At 37.5% G+C, this 13,466-nt stretch overlaps 1 protein-coding gene across 1 annotated transcript in view; it reads left to right on the top strand.

The window, feature by feature from the left end:
* The window catches only part of Hsd17b12 (hydroxysteroid 17-beta dehydrogenase 12), a 155,423-nt gene that overhangs the window by 55,564 nt on the left and 86,393 nt on the right, over positions 1-13,466 (top strand). Inside the window, exons 2-3 of the mRNA XM_075961500.1 lie at positions 2,429-2,475; positions 4,860-4,935. Coding sequence (XP_075817615.1) covers positions 2,429-2,475; positions 4,860-4,935 — 123 coding nt within the window. The remainder of the gene's footprint in view (positions 1-2,428; positions 2,476-4,859; positions 4,936-13,466) is intronic.

Genomic DNA, 13,466 nt, shown 5'->3' with positions numbered 1-13,466 from the left:
GCTTACATCCGAGTTCTATGTTATGGCAACCAATTAGCCGTGGAGATATTTCCGCTGGTAGATGAGGACAAATTATGGAATTAGATGCCACTTTTTCAACCTAATGAAGTAATGAAACACGCATGAGCACATACACATAGATACTAAACCTGAACTTGATCAAGTATCTATCTATCTCCCACTAACTTCCAAAGAACAGAAGAACATGTTATGTTATATCAGGGGAATGCAGTCAGCAATGACAGACTGAAAAAGCAGAAACCCACATGTAGGATGTCCAACATTAAATTGAGTTGGGGGGAAGGAAGAGAGGGGAAGAAACAGAGAGACACTGCAGAAATTTGATGACTAATTTTGCTTTTTTATGTATATTTTGACATGAATTAATATGTTTGGGACTAACTTGGAAATCTAGCCTGGGCAGTGGTAGTGCATACCTTTAATACCAGTGCTTGGGAGGCAGACATAGGCAGATTTCTGTGAGTCTGAGGTCAGCCTGGCCTATATATATAGATAGTTCCAGAAAAACCCTGTCTCGAAAAACCAAAACAAAGGGGGGGGGGGTGGATGACATCTGAGCTCAGCAAGTAAAAGCATTTGGTTGCCCCCTCCCCCAGGCCTGAAAAACTTTACTTCAAACTTGAGTACCCTTAAAGAAAAGAGCTGATTTCTGAAAGTTGTCCTCTGACCTCCACACATGTACTGTGGTACCATGTGCACTTTGTACACAGTCTCTCTCTGTCTCACACACATACAGACACATGCTTCTCCATCCATGTACTGTGGTACCATGAGCAATCTGTACACAGTCTCTCTCTGTCTCACACACATACAGACACATGCTTCTCCATCTATGTACTGTGGTACCATGAGCAATCTGTACACAGTCTCTCTCTGTCTCACACACATACAGACACATGCTTCTCCATCCATGTACTGTGGTACCATGTGCACTTTGTACACAGTCTCTCTCTGTCTCACACACATACAGACACATGCTTCTCCATCCATGTACTGTGGTACCATGAGCAATCTGTACACAGTCTCTCTCTGTCTCACACATACAGACACAATGCCTCTCCACTCATGCATGCATGCACACACGTGCACATACAAAGTTTTTAAAAAATCAGATAGAAAATCTGAGGTGGGAGGAAGCAGTTATAGACAAACTAAGATTAATATGAAGTTGATCATTGGTTCACTGGGCCATAGGTATGTGAAGATTTGTTCCTGTTTTTTTTTTTTTTTTACTTTTTATTCTAAAAAGATTTAAAAACTTCTGGAAAAATGGTGACTGAGCAGACACTTGATAAATGTACATTCCTTTCAGTGGAACTAGGAAAAGAGTGTCCTCTATGTTCTTCACTTAGTGTACACACTCGTGTGTTGTATGTGTCTCAGTTCATTTCGCTGCTGTCAGTTATGCGCTGTCTATGCGCCAGTTCACTTGCTCATTCTCCTGTAGATTAATGTTTATGTTTTACTACCAGATAGCACAAACACTAGTAAAGCCACCATGAGCGCCAGCCACTCTTCTCTTGAGGATTGCTGCCTCAGAAGTACTGAGCTTGTTGACGAATAGTTTTTCTGAAAGGATTGTGCCGGTCTGGTACTTCTGGAAAGTGGGAGACTGTCAGTTTCTTTATATTTCACCGGCACTTGATATTTTGGTCTTGGTCTTTTCAATTTGAGATGTGATGAGCGGTTAATTCTAAATTTGAATACTGGTATTGCTTATTTATATATTTATTTATTTCACTAGTAATTTAAAGTGTTTAAGTTTTATTGTTCATAAAAACTTAGGAGTCAGATATTGGGGTAAAAACCTGATAGATCAAGAAAGTGGCAGAGGAATCACCAACTGATACTTCTTCCCAGATTGAAACACAAGTGTATATTTTTGTTTTGTTTTGTTTCTGTGTTTTTGTTTTGTTTTATGAGACAGGGTTTCTTGTGTGGACAGTCTTAGCTGTCCTGGAACTAGCTCTTGTAGACCAGGCTAGCCTCGACCTCACAGAGATCCACCTGCCTTTGCCTCAAGTGCTGGGATTAAAGGTGTGCACTACCGCCGCCCCAAGTAAATCTTTCTAAGCCACTTGCTCCCCTTTCCTACGTCTCTCTATTGTATCATATCGTGGGTCCTCCAAATTCTTTATGGTCAGCTTGTCTTTTCCCTCTGATTCAAGGTTAACTTTAACAGTTTTAGAGTGTCACAGTGCAGTCAAGTATTCTGCAACAGGAATTGAACCTAGGGCCTTGTGCATGAGAAGTCCTGTGCTTTACCACTATGCTTCATGCCCAGCCCTGGATATTGCTTTTTCCCATCAAATATTGTGCTAGTGTTCTTGGGCATGCTGGTGTTTTCTAGCTGGATCACTTCCTTGTTATATTTCTTAAGCTAAACTATTCTTTTTCTCTTTCTCAGTTGTTACAGGTGGCACTGATGGAATTGGAAAATCATATGCAGAAGAGGTAAGTGCTTTTTAGAGTCTGTTTTAAAAATAAGGAAAAAAATAATCTCTCAAATAGTAGTTTTGATGAACATTTTATTACATTCATTTTGTTTTATTTATTAGACAGGATCTCACTGTGTATCCTTGGCTAGCCTGGAACTCTCTATGTGGACCAGGCTAGCTTCAAACTCACAGAGATCCTCTGCCTCCTGAGTACATATTTTTAAAGACTTTAATTTATTTTTATTTGTGTGTGCATGTGTGTGTGTGTTTATACCACACAGGACGGCAGAAGAGGGCATTGAATCTTCTAGCTAGACTTAAAGGCAGTTGTGAGAAGCCTAATGTGGATTCTGGGAACTGACATTGGGTCCTCTGCAAGAGCAGTATACTCTTAACTGCTGAGCTAGCTTTCTAGCCCACATTTATTTATTTGTGTATGTAGGTTTGTAGATGCATGCACACAGCATACTTGTGGAAGTCAGAGGACAACTTTTGCGGGTTTCTTTCCTTCTAACACATGGGTCCTGGAGATCAAACTCAAGTCAGCAGGCTTGTTTGCGAAGGTGCTTTTCCTCACTGGGCCGTCTTGCTGGCTGCAGTCCTTGTGCTAGGGAGTGGCTCTACTACCGAGGTGTACTCTCAGCTCCTTATAAAGTGACACTTTGAAAAATGCAAGGCTGTTGTTTGGCAGACAAAATTGAATTTGTCTCCTTATTATTAAATTCAGGGCAAACATATTTAGCAAAAATGGTAATAAAAGTGATATTAATCCTTCTGACCTCATCCTACCAAGAGGCTCAACACACTGATGTGCTCCGTATTGATGGTGTTAAGGCAGACAATTCATTACGGTGTTGTTTATCACAATTCTTCATTATATTAGTAATAGGGAATATATGCATACTGTGGGACTATATACCATATTTTCTAGCTAATTTCTAGCTACTGGGTTTTTCACACCCATTGATTTTGCCTGAATTAGTTTACTGTAAAGTTTAAATAGTGCTTTTCTAATATATCTTTCTCTGTAGCCTAACCTAGTCTAGAACTTATTATGTACCTCAGGCTGACCTCAATTCTATAATCCCTATAAAATTACAGCCATGACCCATCATGCTCAGTTGGTGTTTTCTATAAATAAGAGCTTTTCCTTGCTCCTCCTCCTTTGTTAATTGTTTCTCTTTTTTCTTAAAGTATCACTGTGGACTAATGGATTCTTTAGTGGTTTTATAGCAGATTAATTTAACGAATTACCAGGCCTTGTTATTTTTATAAAAAATGATCTTCTGCAGCCTCATTTGCAATATTACTTGTTACTTAATAAAAGCTGACTTCGGATTTATAACTGGGAATTAGTGTACTGAATCACTTCTGTTTCATATTACCCAGAGTGTTGCTCACTTGTAAACTGTCTGATAGTTCAGTACAAAGTTTTGTACTTATTTGTACTACCTTTGTATTTATTTGTCTCTGGGACAGGGTACATCACTGTGAATGTTTGTCACTCTGTGCAACATTACATAGTGTTAAGTACATATGTATATAGACGATTCTCTTCAAGAAATTATTTGTTAATGTATTCATTAGCAATAGTTAATGTACTTTATCTTGATTGCCCTTTAATCTTAATGTCTGTGTTACTTATTCCTGTGACAAATACCTGAGCAAAGAAAACCTAAGGAAAGCTTAGTTTGGTTTCCAGTTCAAGGCGGAGAAGTCATGACAGAAGACCTCCAGGCTGCTGATTATCTTACACCTCTATTATCTATTATATCTTTAGTCAAGAAGTAGCACTACTTGTGCTCAGTTTTTTAACAGTGGTCCTAGGACCCCAGCCCAAGGGATGGACTGCCCATGTTTCCTGTGGGTATCTCTCCTTAGTTAAACTTTTCCAGAGTCATTCCCATAGACACACCCCGAAATATGCTTCCATGGGGATTCCAAATGCAGTTGAGAGTGAAGATTAACTATCCAGCCCCAAATACATATTTTAAGATTGATTGTATTTATAGGAACTGATGACATTTTTGACTGTAGTTTTCTTTGTTGGCCCACTGATACCTGTTTTATGTATCTAGCCTATGACAGCTTTTCAAATCCTAAATTTGAAATTACAGAAGTTGTGGACATCTAACAATGTGAAAAAAAAGCCCACACCATGTATTTAGGCCTAAAAAAAAGTACAAATCATCATTCTTCCAAAATGGTTTGAGATTCCAGTGCTTTGTTAGAAACCTAGGGTTCTGGGAAATCAGTGTTCTGTGTGGATTGCCAGCTCTTGATACTTTTTTTTAAGTTTGACTTACCACCTGGTCAGGTTTTCTTAAATGGGAATATATCTAATTTCTGTTTTAGAATAAACGTCACAGATGTGATTCAGGTCTCTTTTATTGTTTTCAGTTAGCAAAGCGTGGAATGAAGATTGTCCTAATCAGCAGGTCCCAGGATAAACTGAACCAGGTTTCCAGCGCAATCAGTAAGTTTCACATTCTAAATCCAGACCATCACGGTGGTGTAGCCAGTTGAAGTGGCACACTCCTCTCATGCTATAAATGCTGAATCTGCCTTCCATATTGCTAACAACATGTCTTAAATGTCTAATATAAAATTTTTAAAAATTGAGATATAGTCTTAAATTCTGTACATAGCATATTGGCTTTGAACTTGGGATCCTTCTACATCAGCATCCTGAATGCTAAGATTATGATTTTTTTTTTAACTTAGAAATTTTTATTACTCTTCTCAAAAGTTCATGAATTCATTTTAGAATTATTGTGATTTGACTAAAATGACTTTTAATGAGACATTTAATTAAAATAAAAGTTAAATTGTAACTATTTTGTCATTTTCTACTAAAATAAATTACTTATTTTAAAAATATCCTGAAATATTTTGAATTTCAGTCTTTTTCAACACATAAAACATGTGATTGAGAGCCACTGGAACAGGAACTAGCATGTGTGACAGGGACGCTGCTTCAGTCTTTTGTGTTAGTTAGCTACACTTGGTCTGTACCTGAATTCTGACATGTGAACAGTCTCTCAGCTGACTTTCCTAAACTTGCAGCTATATAATCAGTGCTGTTCATTTCCTTGGTAAATCAGTGTGCTAACTATCTGTAGTGCTCATGCTTCTGGATGTGGTATGTGATGCTTGTATGTTTATACGTTGTTTCAGTCACATTGCTTTCTACCTAAGAATGGGTTGTGTTTGTCTGTGAACTTACACTGGGGTTCATATACTGAAAGGATGAGGTATTATTGTAAAAAGGAGGGTTATTTCTTTAAAGACTGTTGCTGGCTCTGAAAAATAAGTTCTCACAGAAATTCCTTTCCAATTTGCTTGACTAAGATTAAATATAAAATACTTGAAAACTTTTAAGTAAACTTGTAAGAAGTAAGGAAAAATTTGGTTTCTGGTTGTGTCTTGTTTGCTGTGGTTCTTTGTGTCTTAAAAGAAATGAAAGTATAGCCAGGCAGTGGTGGCACACGCCTTCAATTCAGGAGGCAGAGGTAGGCAGATCTCTGTGAGTTCTAGGCCAACCTGGTCTACAAGAGCTAGTTTCAGGACAGGATGCTAAGAATCAAACTGTGGTTCTTGGAAATAACAGTAAGTGCTTTATCCACTGGGCCATTTCTCATGTTTCTTCCTTGGGACTCAGGTTTTTGACCTCTGGTGTGTGGTTAGGGATATTAGATAACCTTAGGAAAAGTAGGAACCGCTTAAATTTTAAAATTTTATTATTGTAATTAAAACACTGTCATGGTGGAATATAATGTAGAACCAATTAATATGATTTAGTCATGGTTATCCTGGGGGCATGAGCCTTATTAGTATACCAAAGGTACTGGAAACTCTCTAGAGACCTTCATAAATTATTTTTTAAAATTGCTCCTTTTAACAAGAGTACTCTGTATTTAGAGACATAATCTTAGAAAACATTTTATTTTCAGTCTGTCATTGCAGAGGATCAAAGATCTGTTTCATTCATCTTCAGAAGTGTGACATATCAGATTGTATTCATTGTTAGTTACACCTTGCCTACACACAGTTGACCAGGATGTTGACCATCTTCAGTGATTGAATAGAGCAACTCTCAGCAGAGAGCAGAGTTAAAGAAAAGTATGGAGAATGTATGCGTATGTGGTCTCCTGCTCAGTAGTGTTGCCTGGTGTCTGCCTAGGAATATATATATATATATATATATATATATATATATATATATATATGGTGAAAAATGTATTCTAGCAAATAATTTTATTCTTAAATTGGGTCCAAATTTGTAAAGAGATTTTAAAAAACATAAAGAGTTGCTAGGAAATTAGTTATATCACAGTATAAGCCTAAGTCATAGGTGGCCAAGAATAGAGGTGGCTGTGCGCCTAGTTTAGAGTGACAGAGGTCAAAAAAAGAGCCATTGCAAGAAACAAACTTCTCAAAATATGTTCAGCAGCAAGTGGCAGCGTCAACATAGCAGCTCAAAAAAGGTAACAGACTGTTTTGGAAGGGAGTGTTCTGAGGAAATCGGGAGCCTTGACTTGCCAGGGTGGAGAATGACAAGACAGGATATTTTTTTATATTCTCAAAGATCAATTTCCCATCAACAACTGGTTTCAGTCTGTTTAATTCATGAGCATTTTTTATTTCAATGTCTTATATTCCAATTTTACATAAATTTAGACAAGTTAGCATTTCCAATTTTGCCTTAAAATATGTTAACTTTACATAGTGTTGCTGTAAGTTGGTACACATGACAGTCACGTTGAGTTTGCCATCCTAATTTGAGTTTTCTTTATGAACTTTTATCTTTAGAATTTGTCCGCATAACCAAAGATGCTTCATTATTTAACCAACCTTGATTTGTGGCTGTATTTTATAGTTAAGAACCATAGAGATTATATTTAGATTGACCTTACAGAGCAGTCGAATCATCATTGGCACCACCTTTGTCAAACAGATGGCATTTGATTTCTCCACAGGTTGTGCAAAGTTACTGAGTTTAAATGGTTTGTAGCACGAAAGTTTAGAATTAACTTACAGAGTGATTGTTTATCCCTGTAATCTCAGCATTCGAGAGGCAGAGTGAGTACAAGGGATGGAAGGCCAGCCTGGGCTGCACAACTGGTTTAAGGTAGTCAGACTCACCATTTCTGTAAGAATTGACCTTTCTGAAACTGTGAGCCCATTTCAAGCATTAGAACAGTTGCCATTGTCTGATAATTCTCATTCATTTCCTTTTATTAGCTTTACATTAACTAGTGTCTATAAACTATTCAGATTCTCTTTTACATGTAAAGGAGCCAATAATCTGAATTGAAATCTGCTGGGTTAAAATCTATTAATTCATTCTTTGCTTTCTATTAATCATGTTCTTTTACAATTTTTAATAAATCATTATTTTATTTTTATTTCTTAAGTGGTCATCTATATCCTTAGACATATAAACTATTTGTAATGACTTGATGTTTGTGCACCGGATCCTCAGATCAGAAGGGATAGCTAGGCTGAGTTTCACTTCTCTTCACCACCTCAGAGAATCTCTCCAGGCTGTAGTGATGACAGTCATGGGGCTCAACCACTTGTTTCATTTCTTTAAGGGGGCACTGTTATTAGATGAGAAAATATTGCTTCATATATTTTTCCAGTTTGAAACAAAAGAGTAATTTTTGTCTAATGCTGCGAAAGGCAGCAGATGTATGGGCCTTCTCTGCCACCCCCTTTTTTAAACCATTCATTGCTGATAAATGTTTGGTTTTTTTTGCACAGGGCTATAAATGTTTTGGTTTACATCAGATTCTAAAGAGAGAAGGCCCAAGTCCTGCATTTTTTGCAGCAAACTTGACCTCATTCAGCAGGATGTGGGCACTTCTCAGATGTTGTGTTCCTGGCTATGGTGCTCTTGTGGAACTCACTGACTTCACCAAGTAGAGCTTATTTCAGCTCCGCTAGTGCTTGTTACCAGTCATTTACTGATAGAGAAAACAACATCTGTAATATGGGTGGGTTTTGTTAGAAACGTGCAGACCTCCCAATTAGTCGACCCAGCCAAATTAGGATGTGCTGGTTTGCATCTCCAATTAAGTCAGCTGCTTGAATGTTGCTCTTCTGCAGCTGGCATGAGGCATGTGGGAGTGCCCTGTATCATGGCCAGACACTGGCTGCACCTCTTAATTAAAATGTTTGCCTATGTTTCTGTAAAACAGCAAGTGGTCTTTGCAATTGGATTATTGATGGTTCCATGACTTTTGTATAAAAAGGCCCTCTTTTTGGGGGATTGGAAATTTGGGACCAAGATACTCTGAAGTTAGTCTAAACTAAGTGGATGGTTGATGTTTCTCCTCTTGCCTCTAGGCTTGAGCTCTCAGTGGATAATTGTAATTGTACAGTCTACACCTAAAAGAATTTGTAGAAAGGCATATTCTTTGAAATTTTCATAGAATGCAGTAATTTTATATGAGACTTGCTTAATTTTTCATCAGAAAGAGAAAAATACTTTGAAACTTTAATATAAATGGTTATTTTAAAATGAAATTATATATGTTCTTTTCAATTACCAGTTATTCAGTTAATCTCATTTGCCCATTACTTATTAATGCAGCTTTTGCTAGATACTAAACTTAAAATCAGTTACTGAGGTGATTTAAATGACCTAGTCCAGTATGCAATACTATAAACTAAAACTATGAGGAACTTTCACACATGATTTACTTAGTTCCTTCTCATTTGTAAAAACAATTCATTACTATTGAGAGGACAGATATGTATAAGTTTTCACTGTGTTTCCCTTACGTTTAATACTGTAGAAATGTCCAGTCTAAGGCAGACTTACTGGAGTGTTTCAAAACATATATGCTACAATGTAGCTATATCCCCATTGCTGAATATTCTATTATATACGTACATAGTTTGGAAAACATACTCCTCTTGTGTTAAAATGCTTTTTAAAAATGTTACTTGTATGAGTATGCGTACATGCGTGGAGGTCAGAGGACAATTTGGGGGCATTGGTCTCTCCTTTCATGTGGGTGACAGACCTGGCAGTCAGTGCCTATATCTGCTGAACAATTTTACTAGCCCCTGCTCCATGATTTTATTTTAATTTTCTCTATTTTGTGAACATCTGATAGGTTAATTTATTTTATATATCCAGAAACCCAAGTTTGAAAGACCAAGTAATACGTAAATTAGTGGCAGAAGTAGACATAGTTCATACTTCATTTTGTGCTTTCCGTTACTCAGCATTGTGAAATATACTGAAAATGTGTTAGCTGGATAACTGGTAACTTCTGTAAGATACAGCTCAAAATGCAACATCAAGAGGAGAAATGCAGCCTGACTTGTGATAGTATCATTGCATCTTTAAGAGACAGACACATCTTGATTAAAATAGGTCACTTGTCCTTGTCTTACCGTTTTGGATTAGTAAGGGATACCTAAAGACAACTTTGTGTCTGTTACACTTTTTTTAAAAGCAGATGGTCTTGCACTAACCATTGCAGCATTTTCTAATGTGCAGTGAAATGAGCAGCTGTGTTTTAACCCTTAGAACAACTGTGAAGACAGAGACCTATTCAGATTACCCAGGACCACTTAGCAGGCTATGAAACTAAGCTTCGGTCATAGGCTTGCGAAGTCATATGAAGACTTCAGTCATAGCTCCAGTTTAGTTTTCCTGTTTTTGACAGTTCTTAAGCCTTCCAACCCTCTAGTTTATGGTGTTACTTTCTAATCTAAAAGCTCATTTAGTATGAATTTTGTTTTCTAGCCTTGTCATTTAAGTCAGAGCTTATGATTCTGAATTAATGGTGGGTGCTGCTCTCATTGACCTCTGCTAGAAATTCTTTATTAATCTTTGTGTACCATTTAGTAGTGGTTGTATAAACAGATGTTGGGCCAGCAATGTGAGGGCACTCTCCTGGCTAGGGCTCTGCATCTTTCTCAATTACTGTTGATCACTTTGATCAATTTTTACATAGTCACCTGTCCCAGGTAATATTGAACTCTGTGTGGACAGTGCTTTCCCTATCTGTCCTGCTGCTATGGCATAGTAACATAGTTATTATTTTGGCCTTCCATATTTAATGACCTTTATATACGTACTCTTTATATATGGGGTTACTTAAACTTAAGCACTACAGTATCAGCACAGTTGGTCAGAGTAACAAAACTAAAGGGCTAAGGGTTAAGGATCATATACATCATGGATATGCTGGACCAAGCTCTGAGTCACACACATCCCATGCATGACAGAGCCTGATGGAATGCAGTTTTATTAGGCCACTCACAAGGTATACAATTTAAAACTCGAGGACAGATTATTTCTGAAATTTAGCATTCAATGTATTCTGATTACACTTGGTGGTGGGCAGCAGACGGCACCATCAGCACAGCCACGTGCAGGCTCTGCTGAGGGTGCTTTAGCAAGTTCTGTGTTCTCCTGGAAAAGGGCCCGTGGTGAGGAGTTTCAGAAGCCATTGTTAGGAAGAGCCCCCACATTGCTGTGCCGCTGTCATTGCTCCCATGTCTGTGTATATCTTACTTTTCCTTCTCTTCAGAGAAAGATGTGTTTGCCTCTCTAAAAAGACAGCCCTCTCTTGGCATCTCTTTCCTATCTCTTGCCTGGGTCCTTGGGGAACTGTTTATATTAGCAGTCTCTTGGTATATCTCTAACTAATACTCTGTAGATGGCTTACCTTTTATTTTAAAAAATCAAGTATTTTGTCATCACATAAATTTTAATTTATAGTTTTTTCTTAAAAATGTAACGATCTGGGCTGAGAGATGGCTCAGTGGTTAAGAGCATTGCCTGCTCTTCCAGAGGTTCTGAGTTCAATTCCCACATGGTGGCTCACAACCATCTGTAATGAGGTCTGGTGCCCTCTTCTGGCCTGCAGACATACAGACAGACAGACTATTGTATACATAATAAATAAATAAATAAAAATATTTTTTTTTTTAATGTAAAGATCTTTGATTCCTGGGCGGGCCCATTGTTCTTGTGTAGCACGATTAATAAAAACCCAGAGACAGAAATTGGGGCTCAGCCTGAAGGTCAGAAAAACAAAATAGCCAGCCACTGTCTCTTATCTCTACCTCACTCTTGAAATAATGATCTGCCTCCAGGAAATGTGAAGATGAGACTGATACCGAGAACTGTCTCCTCTTGTTTTATAAGCCTACTTCTGAGATTAAGGGCGTGCACCACTACTACTACCTGGTTTCTATGGCAAGATAGTGTGGCTGCTGGGATTAAAGGTGTGTGTCATTGCTGCCTCGTTTATAAGGCTGGCCAGTGTGACTGTTTTACTTTTCTGATCTTCAGGCAAGCTTTATTTATTAAAATACAAATGAAATGCCACTACATTTCCCCTTTTTGTCTAAAATAAAAAAGGCCATTCTAATATAAGAAAAGTTATATACAATAAGTACAATAACAATATGCAATATATACAGTCAATAAATATATCAACAATGTCTAGTCCATTTGCCCAATGTTCCTGCAGGGTTACTATCAGCTGGAGATATGACCGAGTTGTCCTTCAGATGGAATACATCACATCATGTTTTCTGTAGCCCCTCATACTCAATGTTACTCAGTAACATACTTGACCCAGAGGGTATTAAATGTGCAACCTTTCAGCTATTAAGATTTCTTGGCATGCATAAAAAGAAATTCGGCATTGTTTATATGATAAAAAACATTTTAGGATTTACCTTATTTTCAGTAAGATGTATTTCTTCTGTTTTTAAACTTGGGGTCATTAACTGTGCTCCTAACCATGTCCAACCACCCATTCTTAGTAAGACAATCAAAAGAGTGAAATTAAAAGTGAAAAACAGAAAAAGGAGGTTTAATCAGCATGGCTGCATTGGAAAGTGGGACCAGGAGATGTGTTGAAGATGCTCCAAGTCCTTAAATAAGATAAAAGTTTAAATAGACTGACAATGATATGCATATCTAATCTAAGCAGACCATCAAGGTGTGGCCTGCCTACCTCTGACCCCATCATTTCTGGGCTTCAGTCTCATCATGTAAAATTGTTAAAGCTGTGTGAATCTCTTTCAGGGAGATTAGTTTCCCCTCTAACTGATACCCTTTCTTTCTCCTATCATGAGAGTCCTAAGAAAATGGACATTTCTTTAGGTTCCATTATTTCAATAGTCTGATAGTCAAATTTGGTTTCACTTCTAGTAGGGTATCTTAATACAATATACACATTTTCCATTAATTTTGCTTTTGGATCATAATAGAAGCATTCCTAGAAATAGTACTACAACTACCATATATGCTTAGAACCCTGGAGACCTGTGGAATGCATATGGAAGTCACTGACTGGTTGTGACTGACTAGTAGTCTCATCAGTCACTTGTGCTGTCTCCCCAAGCCCTACAGCTGCTTAGCTTCTGCTCATATTACTGTTTACTTTTGGTTTCTTTAAGCTTCATAACACATTGCATGATACAATAGTTTTTATCTTGATGTTTGACTTTAACAAGAATTACGTTTTTGAAATTTTCCATGTTTTTAAATGTAGCTGTAGTTCATTTATTTTATTCGGTTTACAGATATGCCATAATTTAGTTAGATTTCTTTTGCTGACGTTTGAGTTCATCCCAGTTTAATACCACTAACAGTAGCAATCTTATTGTTTAGGGGCAACATGTTCCGTTCTGTTATTGGCCTTAGTTCATCCAGAGTAGACTCATATGCTTGAAGTGTAGTGACAACCTTTTCTAAAGAATATGATGTTGCTGTTTCTCTCAGGTTCTTTGGTACATAGGTAACAAGTGCAGTGTTGAAGATTATGGTGTGCAAGTCCAGCAACAGAGCCAGAATCAGCTCCTGAACCTTAAGTCTCTCTGTGTACAGTCATCTTAAAAGCAGAACCAGATACAACAATGATATCTGAGACTAGTAGTCTATTTTTATGTCTTAACTTCTGGCACCTTTTGAGAATTTTAAACTCAACAGGATATAGATATTTCAAAACCTCACAACCAACCTTT

The sequence above is a fragment of the Microtus pennsylvanicus genome, chromosome 2 (assembly GCF_037038515.1).
Source record: "Microtus pennsylvanicus isolate mMicPen1 chromosome 2, mMicPen1.hap1, whole genome shotgun sequence".
Lineage (NCBI taxonomy): Eukaryota > Metazoa > Chordata > Mammalia > Rodentia > Cricetidae > Microtus > Microtus pennsylvanicus.
The sequence above is the reverse complement of the archived record's forward strand: the minus strand, read 5'-3'. Positions and strand labels throughout refer to the sequence as shown.